The 18,278-nt window shown below is 37.1% G+C and overlaps 1 protein-coding gene across 1 annotated transcript in view; it reads right to left on the reverse strand.

Moving 5' to 3' along the window:
• Nucleotides 1-18,278, reverse strand: part of RSBN1 (round spermatid basic protein 1) — a 43,158-nt gene that overhangs the window by 12,884 nt on the left and 11,996 nt on the right. Inside the window, exons 3-4 of the mRNA XM_005677865.3 lie at nt 2,030-2,167; nt 1,329-1,471 (exon numbers count right to left, since the gene is read on the reverse strand). Coding sequence (XP_005677922.3) covers nt 1,329-1,471; nt 2,030-2,167 — 281 coding nt within the window. The remainder of the gene's footprint in view (nt 1-1,328; nt 1,472-2,029; nt 2,168-18,278) is intronic.

Here is an 18,278-nt window from a genome sequence, read left to right on the forward strand (position 1 = left end):
ATCATCATGTAAAGAAGGAATTCATCTGTGTACAAAGAAAATTTATGAGTGAATATAGACCAAAATTTAAAGGTTACCATGCCTGAATGAGTGGGATTATAGATATTTTTTGCCTTTTTACTTTTTTTCTGTTATCTGATGTTTGTTTTATAAGTTTATACCAATCAGGAAACCAAACAATTATTTCCTTTGGGGAAAAATCATAGAATAAAAAAATATATACAATACTTAAGAATTTAGAATATCAAAATTCATCATTATGAGGTACAAAAACTGCTGTGGTTTAGCAATGTGCAGAGGTTTTGGTTTATTGCCATGTTCTATCATGCTACCACCTCGCATTTATGGTTTTTATAAACTATTTTCATAATTATCGCCAAGTACTAAGGTTATCCATACTTAGCTCTAGTATTACTTTTCTTTGAGTTTTAAGGTAAGGTCTAAAGCTAATCTGTTAAAACTCATTTTGGGGACCTTAATTTTGAGTTCCTATTTCCATAATCTAAGCAAATATATGCCATGTTCAGTCTCATTAAATGAGATTTGTTCTCATAGTCCTAAAGTAAGTTAATCTACATTTGTTTTAAACAAATTTTGCTTCAAACAAAAAATGTTAGGCCAATATGAATTACTATACATCACTGGTTTTACACTCAGCAAATACTGATCACTTGCTATGCGCTATGAAGAATTAGATTGTCCTCAAAAAGGTTAAAATTTATAGTAAAAACCAAAAACTTTGTCAACAGATCATTAACGAACAGAATGATGTGTGAGCACTGAAAAGGGAATGACCAATTGTTTAAGGGAACAAAGAAAAGCTTCACAAAGGAAGTGACATCCAAGTTGAGTTTTGAAAATTCATGAAGAGTAGATCAGGTAGAAAGGAAGATGATGAAGGGATGCTACTCCAAGTAAAAAGAGCAGGGCAAAAGCAAACAGATGTGAAAGACCATGGTTTAGAAACTGAATTCAGTGTGACCGGCCCAGACTAAAAGCAGATACACCTAGAAGAGATACTGTCAGGGCCAGATGATAACAGAACCTATCAACCACACAAAGGAGTTTGAACATTTAATTCGCAGGCAATTAGGACCCAGGTTTTAAGAATTGAAGGATTTTTTTTTATTTTTAAAAGGATGCCTCACTCTGGTATCGGTGTAATGAGTGAACTGGACTAAGGAACTGACAACTTAAAGAGATTTACTTAAGACAGCTCTTTAAATAAATCAGAAAAAGTGGTTTTCAAGCTGCTCAACTCTCAATCATTTCTATAAGCAACCAACTGAAAAAGGGCTTTTGCTTATCTGAGAAAAACCAGTGTTTACCGTCGTCTTTTGAAGGGTGACTTTGGCATGTCTGCTGTAGGGATCATCTGCTCTCCTGGCCTGACCCACATGATGGGCCCATCATCACTCTGGGACCTACACTGGAGTCGGAGGCTGGAAAGTGTACCCCAGGGCAAAGTCATCTGGAAGTCAAAAGAATAAGTCACGTTAAAGGAAATTTTTTAGACTACTTACAAGTTAACTCCTCACACCCAAAAGAAAGCTTTAGAAAGCTTATTTTGTGTATGTATAAGAAGAAAAAAAATGTTGTATTAGATAGTAATTTATATGTAAAAAAACATAAGTGAAGTTAAGTATTTTACTTAAACAATTTTCTGAACATTTCTCTTTAAAATATGGGATAAAACTGAATTTTAACAGATAAGATTAGCTTGTGTATGCATGTCCTCAGTCACTCTGTCATGTCTGACTCTTTGTGGCCCCAGTGACTGTAACCTGCCAGTCTGTCCTCTGTTCACAGAATTTTCCTGGCGAAAATACTGAAGCAGATTGCCATTTCCTCCTCCAAGGGATCTTCCTGAACCAGGGATTGAACCTGCATTTCTTGTGCCTCCTGCATTGTAGGCAGATTCTTTACCACTGTGCCACCTGGGAAGCCCCTATGATTAGCTTAAGATTTTTTAATGCAAAGTATCCATTTAAATAGTGATCAGAACTTTAATAATCTGAAAAACACTCACTTTCAGAAATGGTGATTCTTCTAACATATCAAGGAACTCTGGGAAATAATCACCAACTTCTTCATCTACTGCTCCAACGAGACTTATCTGCCGCATAGGACCTGCTCGGTAGGTGCCACAGCAGTATGTCCTGTTGACCTGAGATGAAACGAAAGGGGGGCGGAAAGGAGTGAAGTATACTATAAGAATCAGGATATCGTATTGTTTCCAATATTCCTATTTCTTTTATATACTAAGAACTCAATGGTCAGTACCTTGGATAAAATCAACAGTTACAGAAAGGCACCCTAGCACACTGACAAATATATTGACATATGAACCACAAACAGAAATTCCAAAATGCAAGTCAGTCCATGGTACCAAGGAAATCTCAAGGAAATACTGAAAACATTAAGATATACTTAAATTTCTCTGGGAATGATGATTTTTAACTCTTTAAATACTTGCAGTCTTTGTTAGGAAAAAAAAATCAGTAAAAAAATAGTTAAACTGACAGGATAGAAAAAAAAACAAAAAAAGGCTATTAATTTGACAAAAAAGTCAAATTAATCTTCCATATTCATTTTGTAGTCCCTAGGCTGAAAGCTTTCACATCAAGCCAGATCCAAGGACGACTATTATCAAAACCAATCTCCCATCACTTCCATGTAAGATTCTCCGCCCAGGTAGGCTGATCATTTTTTCTAACCAATTTAGCCAAACTTGTATCTACCGGCAGTGATTTTTCTCTTGAGTCTGCCTTCTTGGAATGTCTTCTTCTCTGTCAACCTAAATCTTAACTTTCAGAGACTGGTTCTAGACTTTTCCTCTGGAAGCCTTTCTGATTACTCTTATAATAATCTAATGTTACCTGCAAGCACACAGACATCCTGTATCAATTCTCTAGTAAGCTTCAGGCATGTTCTAAGCAGCCCTAAGAAATAGGAAGCCCAGAGAATCCTAACCTTCATACACAATCTACCAACAATACAATATAAGCTGATATCAATTCTAGTCATACTATGTATGTTCTTAATACTCCAACCTCCAATTCAAAATGAATTGTTTCTCAAATGGAGAGACAGATCCTGTACATACAGATGACTTAAACACTAGATTCTAACAAGCATTCCACCTTGGTTCAGTAACCTAGCATTTTCTACATTATGTAAGATGCAGATTAAGTTGAGAAGCCTAATATATAATTATACTTTTTTTAAAGGTAGGTCTCTACTGAACAGTCAAAAATTTTTTTAAAGACAATTGTTACTGTTTCAAAAACCGACTATTTTGCTTAACAGAAAGAATGAAGGACCTTCTAGTATTTCTTACAGTTCTTTACTGCTGGTTTTTTAGCAGCGTTTTCAAAATCATCCCACTGCTTTTTTTTTTCTATAGACAATTTAATGTCATTCTACACATACACATACATATACACACACACACAAAAGGTCTGAGATCTTGTTATTAAAGAGCAGTCATTTCTTAATTCCTTATGAATCTTTCCCCCCAGATCTCCTTAGGTGATCCCAGACCAGAATTACGTTGCATATATTTGTATGAATTACATTCCATTTGTCTGTATGATCATCATGCTATTAAAAGTCAGGGGAGGCAGTCTGGGAAAAAGGCTATATTATGTGATATAGAGGTAAGAAGTTTTTCTAAGCAAGCATTATTCTAACCTTTCTAAGCCAAGCACCCTAAACAACTAAAGCAGATTTAACTTTGGTATTGATACCAGCTCTAGGAACCATATGCTTTCAGGGTTAATAAAAGAAATTACCAGTCTCCTCCAAATACCTCCTCCAGCTATTCCCAATTATCAGAAATTCCTTACAGCAAAGGCTTTCAAACTACATGGTAAGTCTCCCAAAGATGAGTCACCATTTAAATCTCACATAACTTAATCTTGAAGAAGTACACAGCCATGTGGTAGTTTTCATCAACTTCTGTTGCCTGCTGGCTTTGAGATTATACAACTCAATGCATTAAAAATTTGAAATCACATTGCTTTAAATTTTACACAAAAAGGGAAACTGAATTAACATTTTTATACAGTACTCCATGATTAGCTAATTTAAGTACTACCAAATTCAATAGCACTGAACTTGAAGACAACGTAAAAAGGCAAACACCTAGAATAATTAATATGTAACATGAGGTAACATAAAACATCCTCTCCTATTCTGGAAAGAGAAGTAAACCTGAAGAGGAGAAATTGTTGAATTTATGCTTACTGAGTCTAGAAATAGTCAGCCATTAAACTCTGGCCCCCCAAAAAGGTGGTAGTAGTAGAGCTGTTTAATAGTATCTACTGTTTATATACAATAATTTAACAAATGCTAATGTTTATAATGTATTTTAAAAATTAACAGCACAAGTTAGAAGACTAACAACATTTATGGCCAGAAATTCAACATGTACTAACTGTGACCTAATGCCAAACAAGCAAATTACTAATTACTGCCCAGTAACTATTCTGTCCTTTTTTTTTTACTTACAAAACTTTTTGGGCATAGAGCTGCTTGGCAGCTAAGTGTGACTAAGTTCTGGCCAAAATGTTAGCATAAGTTACATACGCAATTTCTAGAGCATACATAAACTGCCTGCTCTCTACTTCCTCTTTTTTTCTTTTGAGGGCCAAGTTCAACCATGCACATGACAAAGTCAAAGGAAATGGAAAAACCAAAGATAGAATGAAAGTAGAATCCAAGATGACATCAGATGGGACAGAGCTGCTTTACCTCTAGACTTGTTATTTAAGAGAGAAACTTATTTTTTTCTAGCTACTGTATGTGCGATCTCTTTGTTATGGTGGTTTAGCCTGTATCATATGTACACTTTGTACTAAAGGAGGTAATACTTCACACTGCACAGATGACATCTGGAGTATTATCTCCTGCTCTGGGCTAAAAAAAAAAAGAAGTCTGTTTAAAAAGCACACTCAAAAGAGAACAACTAAGATGATTAGTGACTTGGAAATCAAAAAATTGGAAGAAGAATGATGAAATTAAAAATATTTCAGAAGTATACGACTTGGAATTATTAAAGTGGGGACACAATAATCTTCAAACACTTGGAGTCTTCTCACAAGTAGCTTTACATAACCTTAAATAAAGCATAAGGATTACAGGAAGGCCAGTATCATTCATTTAATCAAAGTTTACCATATATTATACACAGAAACTGTCCTAAATACAGATACAGCAAACCAGACCTTTAACTAGTCCCTGTAAACTTAGTCTAGTAGAAAGAGGCAGACACTAAACAAATATTTAACTATAAAGTATGACAAGTCTTCAGGCACTTACAGGACACTATGAAGAAGAACATGGGATCCTGATCTAGGGAATAAACTGTTCCTCAAAAATAACAATGAATTAAACTCTACAGAACAAGTTTAAGAGCTTCCAGGTACCTCAGCTGGTAAAGGTCTGCCTGCAATGCAGGAGACCCTGGTTCAATTCCAGGGTTGGGAAGTTCCCCTGGAGAAGGGATAGCCTACCCACTCTAGTATTCTTGGGCTTCCCTGGTGGCTCAGAGGGTAAAGACCTGCCTGTGGGAAAGCTGGGTTTGATCCCTGGGTTGGGAAGATCCCCTGCAAGAGGGCACGGCAAACCCACTCCAGTATTCTTGCCCAGAGAATCCCCATGAACAGAGGAGTCTGGCAGGCTACAATCCACAGGGTCTCAAAGAGTTGGACACAGCTGAGTGACTAAGCACACATAACAAGTTTAAAGGAAACAAGATCCTTAAGCATCACTCTTTCTAGGGTCTAAAAGAAAGCTAATGGTGCTAAATAGAAAACAAAAGAGAAAAATAAAGATAAGACTGGAGAAACGAACTGTAGTTGTATTATAGAAATCCTTGAAGATCATGTTAAGAATTTGGAAAGTCACAAAAGTAAAAGAAAGTTATCAGGTTTGCCTTTTTTAAGGGGGGTAGGTGGCTTGGGGTTTGGTTTCGTTTTGTAAAGGGACAGTGAAAGAGAAGAGACTAATTAGGAGGTTTCTGGAATATTCCAAACAAGAAACAACAGACTAAGCTTTCAGCAGTGGAGTTGATGTTTTAAAAACTTGAAAAATAACAATAAAACTGTGAGGTCTTGGGGAAAGATCAGATATGAAAGAGAAGAGAAAGGATTGTCAAGAATGTCTTACAGGTTCTGCCCCTGGCAACCAAACAGAGAAACCACTCTTTCTACCAGAAGAGAGGACCAGGTTTGGGTGGGGAGGTGATATCTTCAGCTGGGGACAAGGTGAGCTAAAGAACAACTCTTCTAAAGACTCTCAAGGTCTTAATCCCTAGAACCTGTGACTGTTATTTTACATGGCAAAAGGACTTGGCAGCTGTGAATGAATTAAGACTTTGGAGATGGGGAGATAGTCTGGGTTACCCAGGTGAGCCCTAAATGTAATCACAGGTGTCAAAAGAAGGAAGCAGAGGGGATCTGCAAAGAGAAGGTGATGTAATGATAGATGCTGAGACTGGACTGAGGCACTCTGAGGATGGAGGAAGGGACTCGCAAGCCAGGAAACACAAATGGCCACTAAAAAAAAAAGGCAAACAAAAAAACAAGCAAATTTTAAGGAAAAGAGTCTTCAGAGCCTTCAGAACTGAAGAGACTGAATGTATATTGCCTTAATGATGGAGCAGGGGCATACAGGTCCTTGCCGCACCCCCCATGTCCTCTGCCTGCCTTTTGCCTGTGGAAAACTTCAGTCAAGAATAAGTTTAATCAGAAAAGTGAGAAATGTGGGAACAAAGGAGAACAGTCAGAGGAGACTAAAGAATAATAATCTAGTCATTAAGCACAGTCAAGGACTTTCAGCCCTTTCTCAAGGGCTATAGATAATATTCTGGGCCATATCCTGTGAGCTGTCTTGTAGATACTAAGACCTCAGATGGAAAAGTTAACTACAAGATAACCAGACTGAAACAAGAACCCGAGCTGCCACAATTCCAAGAACTGCCTGCAAACAAAGGAGTCCACCCTGAACTGAAGATTAACTGTACCAAAAACCATCATGGGGAGAAGGCAACGAGGCCCCACTCCAGTACTCTTGCCTGGAAAATCCCATGGATGGAGGAGCCTGGTAGGCTGCAGTCCATGGGGTCACTAAGAGTCAGACATGACTGAGAGACTTCACTTTCAACTTTTCACTTTCATGCACTGGAGAAGGAAATGGCACCCCACTCCAGTGTTCTTGCCCGAAGAATCCCAGCGACGGGGGAGCCTGGTGGGCTGCCATCTATGGGGTCACACAGAGTCGGACACGACTGAAGCAACTTAGCAGCAGCAGCAGCAAAACCATCATGATGATGCTAGTCAGACCACTGATGACCAATTTGAAGATGACTGTTAGAGATTACTGTGCTGTTTCTGCATGGAGAACCACCCCCCGCCCCTGTCTATAAATGCTCTCAACTCCCTGCTTGTCAGGGCTGGGGAGTCAGCCTTTGGACAGATGTCTGTACTCTCACCACACTCCCCCCACCCACAACCCCAGTTGCTGGCACCTGAAATAATGGAAACTTTCCTTTCCACCTACCCACAATGCGGGAAAACCAGGTTCAATCCCTGGGTTGGGAAGATCCCTTGGAGAAGGAAATGGCAACCCACTCCAGTATTCTTGCCTAGAGAATTCCATGGACAGAGGAGCCTGGTGGGCTGCAGTCCATGCGGTTGCAAAGAGTTGGACACGACTGAGCGACTCCACTTTCACTTTTCCTTCCCAGCAACCTGGCCTGCTTATTGGCTTCTGAGCAGTGAGTAGCAGGACTCTGCCCCTCTGCCCCCCACACAAACTCAGTAACACTTCGGCACTATGTTTTGTGGTAATTTGTTAATGCAGTTTTAAAAGAGACCTGACTAGAGAAAATAAGAGTTCAAAGAGCAAGCATCTTAGAAAGCTCCAAATTAAAAAACACAAAGGGCAAAGAAAAGTCAACAAAAAAACATTGTAAAGGAGTTGTCAAGTGGTCAGAGAGGTCTGATAAAAACCAAGAGAGCACAGTATTATGAAAATCGAAGTAAGAAAATATCTCAAGGAATTTGATCAAAATGCTGCTGAGACTTCTAGGAGGATGAAGATGAAAAATGCTCGCTGGTGACCTTAGCAAGAGATGTTTCAGGGAAATTAATTATGAGGCCAGAAACCAAACTGATGTGGAGATACAAGGAAATGGAGACAGCAAATGCAGACAATTCTTTCAAGAAGTTTGACTGTGAAAATAAGAATGGTTTGTGGTTAGAGAAGGACACAGGATCAGGGAGAATTAGGATGGAAAGACTAAACAACCCTTAATAGGGTGTATAAGCTTTCACCAGCAGCATAAGAAAGTATGAATTGCCCCACTACCCCATTAAGAGGATATTAAAAAACTTCTGGATTTTTACTAATAAGTTAAAACTGGCATTTTAGTAGTTTTTATTTCTTTTTCTTAAGAATGAAGTTGCATACCTTTTCAGATAAGAGGATTAAAGGGCCATTCGTATTTCTCTGTTAAGTGTCCATTTGGAATGCTTATTTTTATACTGTGTTGCTAGTATTCCTCTTATCCGTTAGTATTTCTAGAGCTCTTCATAGTTTAGAAAGGTTAATCTTCTGTCAATGATACAGATTTGTCTTTTGACCTTGTTTATGTGATTTTTGGTTTTGTTTTGGTCATAGTTAAAAAGACCTTTGCCACTCCAAAGTTATGAAAGAATTCTTGTTTTCTTATATTTCTCTTGATTTTCTACATTTAAATCATTGACCCCATTTGGAATTTATGATGGTATACAGTGATACGAATACTAATATAAACTTTAGATACCTACTAAACTTTAGTCCCAGCACTACCATCTCTCTGTCACCAACGACTTCAGATGCTATCATTTTTATATATCACATGTGTATACGTATTTGGGTCTACTTCTGGACTTTTCTGTTTCACTGAACAATGTTCACAAACTAGTCTATGCTTATTTAATAATTACATCTTTAAAATATATTAGTATCTGATAAGGCACTCCTCCATCACTGCTTTTCTTTTTCAAAGTTCTTATCTGTTTTTTCACATAAATTTCCAAGTCAAGTGATTGTCCCAGAAAAAAACAATTATTGGGGTTCTTATTGGGATTATGTTTGACTTACAATTTAGGGGAAATCATCATTTTAATGTTGATTCTTCTCAATTCAAGAATGTGGTATATCTTTCCATTTATGTCTTCTTTTGTGTGATGCTTTAGTACTAATACAAAGAGTAGTGAAAAGGTAAAGAAGGCTGCTAGTTAAGGTAGACTGAACATATGATTTATTTTTATTTCTTATCAAAACCCCACTCAATTGAGTAAAACAGAAAGGCTATAAATTTCAGAAGCTCAAACAGAAGTGAAAATGATAGAAACAAGCTATCAAAACATATTCTGAAGGTAAAAAATGTATAGGAGAATCAGCAACTGAGAACTCTGAACACTGAATATAGAAGATACCTCAAAAGCAAGTTCGTGCTACAAACTCATGGAAAGGCTAAATATCCCAGAAGATGGGAAACAAAGGACAGAACTAAAACAATGAAGATGGGTTTAAAATCGGTTTACAAGTCATTCAGACCCCTCCCCGTACTCACTTTTCCACCTCCCACATCCAATCCTTTTTCTTATCCTATCTATATTTGTGGAGAAAATGGACAAGAGGCTACAGAAACAAAACTACCAGGTACACCTGTGGAAGTGTGAAAGAAACCCTGTATACTGAAAAGACAGAATTAAATTCCATATAGTTTAACAATGAAATCATCTACCTATTTCCACAGTTCAGTCCCAAGAATTCTAGCAGCTCTACTCCTCTAGCAAAAATATGGTAGATTCTTAGCTGTAAAAATTAAAAGCCCCAAAGAAAAGATCTCGAAATGCTAATATCTGGAGTTTTCTGATAATGACATGGCTAGAGTCCTTACCCAGTCATCATCAAATGGTAAGTGCCACCTACGAGTTCATGAGTTTCTAATCAGTTTTGCACTGATTCATATTTAAATATAAACAGATCACCAGACCTTTGAAGAAAGTATCTAACAGAAGATTAAGACAAACAAAAAGAAACTTGATGAAACAGAGACAATTTAGAGATAAAAGAAAATCTCAAAACAAGTATAATTAATACCATCAGAGAGATGAAAGATGATACTGCACTCATGAAATAAAAACAGGAAAGTTATTTCTCTGAAAGAAAAAAAGCTAAAAACAAGAACAAGCTCTTAAATACAAAGTAGTACAGCTGAAATAAACCAACAGCAGAAAAAGAAGAAAGTTAAATCTACCCAAAAAGTAGAATAAAAAGACAAAGAAAAATAAAAGGATCGGTAAGAAAATTGGAGGTTCAATCCAACTCATAAAAGTTTCACAAGGACAGGAAAACTGAGGTAAGGAAATTAACAAAGAAGCAACAGGAGAACAAACAGAAGGATATGCATTCCCACACTGAAAAAATCTAAATGTTCATCAGAGTGAACAACAAGACTCACACCAATGAGACCTGAGAAAAGCCACAGGGGTTGGAGGCGGCCTTCAATTACACAGTGGTGAGAATACATGTGCTTATTATTCTTTACACCTGTTTATCATTTATCTCATAAATTAAAAAAATTTAAAAGCAAAAAGAGACCCATCTCAAGGCACATTATTCTCAGTGTTTAGAAATTTTATAGGAAGGAGGTTTTGACAGCTTCCAGAGAGAAAAAACAGGGCACCTTGACATTGGATTTCTCAGTAGCAACACTCAAAGCTTAACTGGAGCAACACCTTTATAAATCTGCAGATAAATATCTCCAACCTAGAATTTCACATCTACCTGAACTACCAATCAAATGTAACGGTAGAAGAAAGACTTTTCAGATATTTGAGTCACTGAATTAAGGTAACAAAATAGTCACAGACTCCCAGAAGAGGAGAAAAAGGCAAACAGAAATCCCACTATATACGTGTACAGGATACGTGGGATGTATACAAGATATATACACCTCAGGATAAATTTCCAAATATATTCTTAATCCAACACAATAGTATTACAAAACTGCAAACATGCTAAATGCTCAAAAACAAGAAAATAAATAAAGTGATATAGTGACACACACACACACACAGTGGTTAAAATAAATGAATCAGAATTACATGTATCAATGTAATTCTAAAAAGCAATGTTGAAATTTTAAAATAGCAATGTTGAACCAAAGCAATGTGTAGACAGATACATGCCATTTATGATTTATGTGTTAAATCACACAAAATTGTTATGTAACATTGTTTATATGTGCATACACGCATAGCAAAACATTAGATGATATATACTGAAATAAATCTCATAGAATAAAGACTGACTTCTTGGGAGAATAAAAATATTCCTTTAATTAAAATGAAGAAAACATATGAAGCAGGAATTCACTTAAAATAATGTGCAATTTTCTTTATAGGGCAATGGAAGGGAGAAAGATGCGATGGGGGTGAGTAAAGATCCTAAGGAAGTGGGTATAGAGTTTCTGTTTGGAATGATGAAGTTGTTTAGTGTTTCTTACACTTGCCTGATCACAAGAATCAAATCACTTGAGTATCTATCTCAGGTCTCACTCTAGACAGAATGAATCAGAAATTCCAGTAGTGGAACATGAGATTCTAAATATGTGTCTGGAACTAGCAAGGCCAGATTATTCTTAGGATCTGGCATGTTTGAGAAACTCTGGCCTGGAAATGGCACTTGAAAACAAAGAACAAATTGAGTTCTACCACTTCCCAAAGTATGTGATGGGAAGGAAGAAGCAAGTATAATGAGAACTGGAGGGAGGTATGTAGAGAACAAAGAACAGGAAAAAATAAGGCTGCTATGGAAGCAAGAGACATAATGCCAAACAGGGAAAACTCACCCTCTAGTAAAATCAGAAGGCAAAGCAAGTAGGGGAGGATAGTTTGTACATAGGAGGGTAATGCCCATGGGGAAATGATAGCTAGCTTTGCATGCATTAAATTTTTAAATGTATTTATAGTACCTATAAAAGTTGAAACAATTGTATTTGAATATATTTTGCAATATATATTGCTCTATGTCAATACATACCTAGTCCTTTAGATCAGAAACTTTATAAAGTTACCCTGTATCAACTGCTGAGTGTTAAATAAGCTTCAGCTGTGCTCCCCAATAATACACCTTGTAATAAGGATAGCCACAGATCAGTTAAAAATTAGAAGACAGTAGCTTTACTCATAATAGCCAAAACCTGGAAGCAACCAACAAGTCCTTTAATAAATGAATGGATAAATAAACTGTGGTACATCCAGACAATGAAATATTATTAATATTCAGTCCTAAAAAAAAGCAAAGTACATCATGTGAAATGCTGGGCTGGATGAAGCACAAGCTGGAATCAAAATTGCAGAGGGAAATACTAATAACCTCAGATATGCAGATGACACCATCCTTATGGCAGAAAGCAAAGAGGAACTGAAGAGCCTCTTGATGAAAGTGAAAGAGGACAGTGAAAAAGCTGGCTTAAAACTCAACATTCAAAAAACTAAAATCGTGGCATCCGGTCCCATCACTTCATGGCAGAGATGGGGAAACAACGGAAACAGTGACAGACTTTATTTGGGCTCCAAAATCACTGCAGTGGTGACCGCAGCCAGAAATTAAAAGACGCTTGCTCCTTGCAAGAAAAGCTATGACCAACCTAGACAGCATATTAAAAAGCAGAGACATTCCTTTGCCGACAAAGGTCTGTCTAGTCAAAGCTACAGTTTCCAGTAGTCATGTACGGTTGTAAGAGTTGGACCATATACAAAGCTGAGCGCCAAAGAATTGATGCTTTTGTACTGTGGTGTTGGAGAAGACTCTTGAGAGTCCCTTGGACTACAAGATCAAACCAGTCAATTGTAAAGGAAATTAACCCTGAATATCCACTGGAAGGACTGATGCTGAAACTGAAGCACAATACTTTGGCCACCTGATGGAAGAACTGACTTATTGGAAAAGACACTAATGCTGGGAAAGACTGAAAGCAGGAGAAGGGGACGACAGAGGATGAGATGGTTGGATGGCATCACTGACTCGATGCACATGAGTTTGAGCAAGCTCCAGAAGTTGATGATGGACAGGGAAGCCTGGTTAGCTGCAGCCCGTGGGGTTGCCAAGAGTCAGACTCGACTAAGCAACTGAACTGATCAAGTCATGATGAGCTATCACACTGGCTATCAATGAGCTATCAAGCAGGCTTCCCTGGTGGCTCAGATGGTAAAAGAATGTGCCCTCAACGTGGGAGACCCGGGTTCAATCCCTGGGTTGGGAAGATCTCCTGGAGAAGGTCATGGCAACCCACCCCAGTATTCTTGCCTGGAGAATCCCCATGGACAGAGGAGCCTGGTGGGCTATAGTCCATGGGGTTGCAAAGAGTCAGACACAACTGAGCGACTAAGCACACATATTAACCCATGAAAACACAGAGGAAGTGTAAATGTATATTTTACTAAGTGGAAGAAGCCAATCTGAAAAGGCTACACGTTATATGATTCCAACTATATGACATTCTTTTAAAGTTGAAACTACAGAAACACTAAAAAAGCTCAGTGGGTGGCAGGGGTTAGAAGGGGAGATAGGGAAGAATCAGGCACAGCACAGAGGATTTTTCAGGCAGTTTGAAAATACTCTGTATGTTACCCTAATGATGAACATATATCATTATACATTAGTCCAAACCCAGAGATTGTACAATACCAGGAGTGAACTGTAATGTAAAGTATGAACCTTGGATGATTATGATGTTATCAGTGTAGACTCAACAATTAAATTTATCACTCTGGTGGGGAGAGCAGGGGGGTGGGGGTGAAGGGTTGGGGAGGTGGGATATGCTGATAATGGGAGGAACAAATGCATACGTGGGGCCTGGAAGTATATAGGAAATTTCCATACCTTCCTCTCAATTTTGCTGTGAACCAAAACTGCTCTAGAAGAATAAAACAAAACAACTTCTTTTTAAAAAAGAAAAACCTAGTAGAACACCAAGCTATAAATACACAATATGGAAAAACCCTGAGGGGAGGAGAGGTGGGGGGAGGTGGTGAGGGGTGGTAGGGCAGTAATTACTGCATAGAACTCATCTTTCAGGAAGAAGCCTTTTCGAGCTGATTGTTTTTAAAAAAAAAACAGAAAGGAAAAAGCTTGCCAGCCATCTTCCTAACCTTGTGACCTGTGAATAGAAAGGCATTCCCACTTTAAAACATACAGTAAAAAAGCAGCATGAGTCAAAATGAGTCTATTGTAAGCTGTACTCAGAATGAGAGGAAAAAAAAAAAAAAAACCTACCATTTTTATGCTGTTTTATAGTCAGTTAACTAAAATGTTTATTTCTTCTTTTATGTAACACACTGATGTGTAGTTCCTTAAGAGTTTCTCAGTTATTTACCAAGCTACAAAGCAGTCTTCTAGTTCTACGCTCTTTCTCTTTTTTAAAAAATATTTATTTATTTATGTGGCTGCGTTGGGTCTTAGTTGTGGCGTGCAGGCTCTTTGTTGCTGCTCACAGTCTTCTCTAGTTGCAGCTCTCAGAATCAGTTGCCCTGTGACAAGTGGGATCTGGTTCCCAAACCAAGGAGTGCATACTTATTGCAGAACTACCACACTTCAAAGTTGAAAACCATAAAAAAAAAGTTTCCAAGTAGCTAATAATTATAAGAAATAACATCCAAGCCAAAAAAAACCCCATAAATTATATATATTCCATAGTTTTTTAAGAAGCAAATACATTTCTAAGTGAACACTAATTTTTCTCCATTAACTGACCAAAACATTCCACAAACACAAACTTTTGGTCAAAACTGTTATTTGGCCAATGATTATGTAAAACTTAATTTGACCTGAATAATCCTACAGAATTATAAAAATACCATATTATCAATATATGTGTAGTAGTTTAGATTGGAAACTCAACTTTATAAAATTATTCTGTTATCAACTTCTAAGAGATAAGTAATCAAATTTGACAATCATCTTCAACTGATATTTATCATGAACTTACCTCCTTCAGTGTTAAAACATTTGACTTTTTTTGAACAGTAAAGGAAAACAAGCACTTCCATGTGCATCCTAGCTTGCCTACTACAATAATTTAAATACATAAAAGTAACAGAAGCTATAATTTTTCTTGCACATAATAAAACCTATATTTGAATTTTACTTTCTCCGGCCTGAGCCAGTAAGTTCTAAAGTAGTACTTCTCAAACCTTAATATGTATATGAATAACCTGAGGATCTTGTTAAAATGCAGATTCTGACTCAAGATCTGGGTAGGGATCTGAGAGTCTGCATTTCTAGCAAGTTCCCTGGTGGTGCCAAATTTATTCACAGAGCAAGTACCAAGCTTCTCAAAAAAAGCATAATTTACAATATTTAAATGGCCATTGTTTGCAAAGCACTGGTCTAAATAATATTTCCAATTAAATTCCTAATTAAGCAACCTAACACTTTTCTGTCCTTATCTTACTTGACTCCTAATATGGATGTGATATTTAAGCCCTTCATCAATTCTTAAAACCTAGAAAAGCTGTACTGTAACCTTCCTTCTACCTCTCTTTCTTTTTGAATTGTTCCGATGTTCCTCATACATGTGGATGCATCAAAGAATTCCATTCACAGCTTTCTCTCTTCCATTTCTAATGCTGTCCCTGGATCATCTATCTCATGGTCCAACTTCTGTATCTTAGGTCTAGATATGTCTCCCAGTCTAAGATCCATGTATCTTACTAACAGACAGAAATTTGTTTGTCTTCACAAGTACCTCAACATAAAATATCTCAAACTAAACACCTAGAAACTACCTTTTTCAATCCTGTATTGACTTTGTCACCAGAGTCCGCTCATTTGTCCAAATAATTTTAATACTCCATTCTTCTCCCTCACCCAGTGCAATTAATCCCATCTTCTAATTATTTCTCAAATTTCATTCCTTCCTCTCTAATGTCAGTATCAGTTTGGACATGGATCATTTCCAATCTAGTTACCACAGTAATCTAACCAGTCATCGTGCTTTCAATCTCATTTTCCTCTATTTCACCCTTCTCACTACTGTGCAATCTTTGCAAACTTGATAGCACTCTGCTATTAAAATTCACCAATGATTCCCCATTTCCTTCAGGAAAAAGTACTTTTTTAAAGCACGTCATACGAAGCTCTTCACAACTTTGATTTGTGTCTCTCTCTCCAGCATTAACTGCCCTTAACAGTCAGCATATACTCTTACTATGCACGTCAAGCTATCTGCAGCCTCCTGAAAGTGCCCCATTCTCTAATGGCTCCGTATATTTGCACAGGCTATTATTCATTATTCACTATGTTTAAGATGACCTTATTACACTAAGTAATCTTCTTTCAAGACTCTATTCAAGCATCACATGCTTTAAAATGCCTTTTCTAATCACTTTAATTCTGAGTTAGGTAACACCACAAACTATGCTCCCTCTATTTCAGGGTTTTGCCTATGCAAACCTCTATTCTAATACTTAAAACTGTATTATAATTGCTAGTTTATTCATCTCTTCCACTAGGATTGAGCTCATCAATTAGTTCTTTTAAGAACAGACTGTGCAGTACACGGTAAGTTCTCAACAAATGTTTGCTGAATAAACTGTCTTGAAATATAGTCATGAATAATTATCATGGCTACATATTTAAACTATAAATAACTTCCATTAACTGTATCTCTAAGGTGATAAAAAATTTACTTCACTTTATTTTTAACAGAAATTTATAAGGCTTAACAAAACACAGAATTCATAAGGTATTCACTTAATCCCCAACAATCTAAGAGTATTTTGAAAAACATTACAATAGCTTTCTGAACACTATATTAAAGTGAGATATTTTAACTTCACTAACCACATAGTTTCATCAGTGAGGGAAGGAGTATTGGTAAAACAATGCATCTGTCGTTCCCGTGGCTTAGGTTTGCATACTGTTTCTTTCTGGAGGGAAGAGGGAGGCATGTTTCATGGCTTATGGGATCTTCGTTCCCTAGCCAGAGACTGAACATGGGCCCTCAGCAGTGAAAGCACCAAGTCCTAACCACTTGGCCACCAGGGAATCCCCTGACCAGTATTTCTACTTAAACTGCTTACCTCCTCCCCCACAGATTATTTCAAATAGTAAGATATGAACATGAAAGCATTGCTATAAACCCCAAAGTGCTAAACAAATCTGAACTACTATGTGAGGTTCCATCCCAACTGCCAAAAATTTTAGCTGCAAATTCATAGTTTCACAGGCTATGATAATCTCCTATACCCGCACCTCATGTCTCTCCAATGACTAAAATTCATAAATAAAATTAAGTGCCAGGATCACTGGAACACAAGACTTACTTAACAGCCCTCAATATCCTTAGGTGGTTGAAATGATTAATAATAATATTTGTCATGTTCTTAAAAAGTGTCTAGTTTATAAATCTCAAAACAAATCTCAAGGTAAGTTGTTGGTACAGTCATTTAAATTTCAGCTCCATTAAAAAAAAATAGTTGGAGGACAAAAATCAGCAGGGAATATTTAGAGATATTTTATTCTATTAATTATTTAGACTGGGTACTGTCTATTGACACATAAGCTTGATCCACTAGAGACTAGCTAACATGAAAGTTAAAAAAAAAATCACCATTAGAAAACCAAGATATTCCCCCCACCCCCAAGTTTCTGGCTTATTTCTCAGATATGTCTGCTGGTCTATCAATTAGAATAGGAAATTTGCTGCATTTTTCTAAACGAAAAAATTGATAGAGAACATTAATTCTGCTCTCAGCAATATCCTTCTTTGTTAGATAGGGACTTAGGAGGATTAAGAACTATATTTAAGAGAATTATTTTCAGTCCCTTGTCCAATATTTATAAAAATAGGATTCCTTAACCTTCAAAGGGCAAAACTCCTTTAAAAAAAAAAGAAAAAGAAAAAAGAAAATCTACTACAAAAGTCAGCACTTCGGTACCTGATTGTGGTAATAAGGCCAAAATCCAAGACGAAGCCCTTTATTGCACATCGTGTTCCAACATCTTGGGCAGCCCCATCTTGCGACCTCTCCAGATTGGCTGCTCCTGCTCTCTCTACTGCAGAGAGAACTTCAATTAGAGAAATTCTGAAGCTCATAAATCTAAACTGGATACTCCCCTCACTGGAGGCAAGGATGGCAAGAATCACTAAAAAGATTCAAGTCAGAGAAGGTTTCATATAAATCTAAGTGGCTTGAAACCACTATAATGCA

Source organism: Capra hircus, chromosome 3 (assembly GCF_001704415.2).
Source record: "Capra hircus breed San Clemente chromosome 3, ASM170441v1, whole genome shotgun sequence".
NCBI lineage: Eukaryota > Metazoa > Chordata > Mammalia > Artiodactyla > Bovidae > Capra > Capra hircus.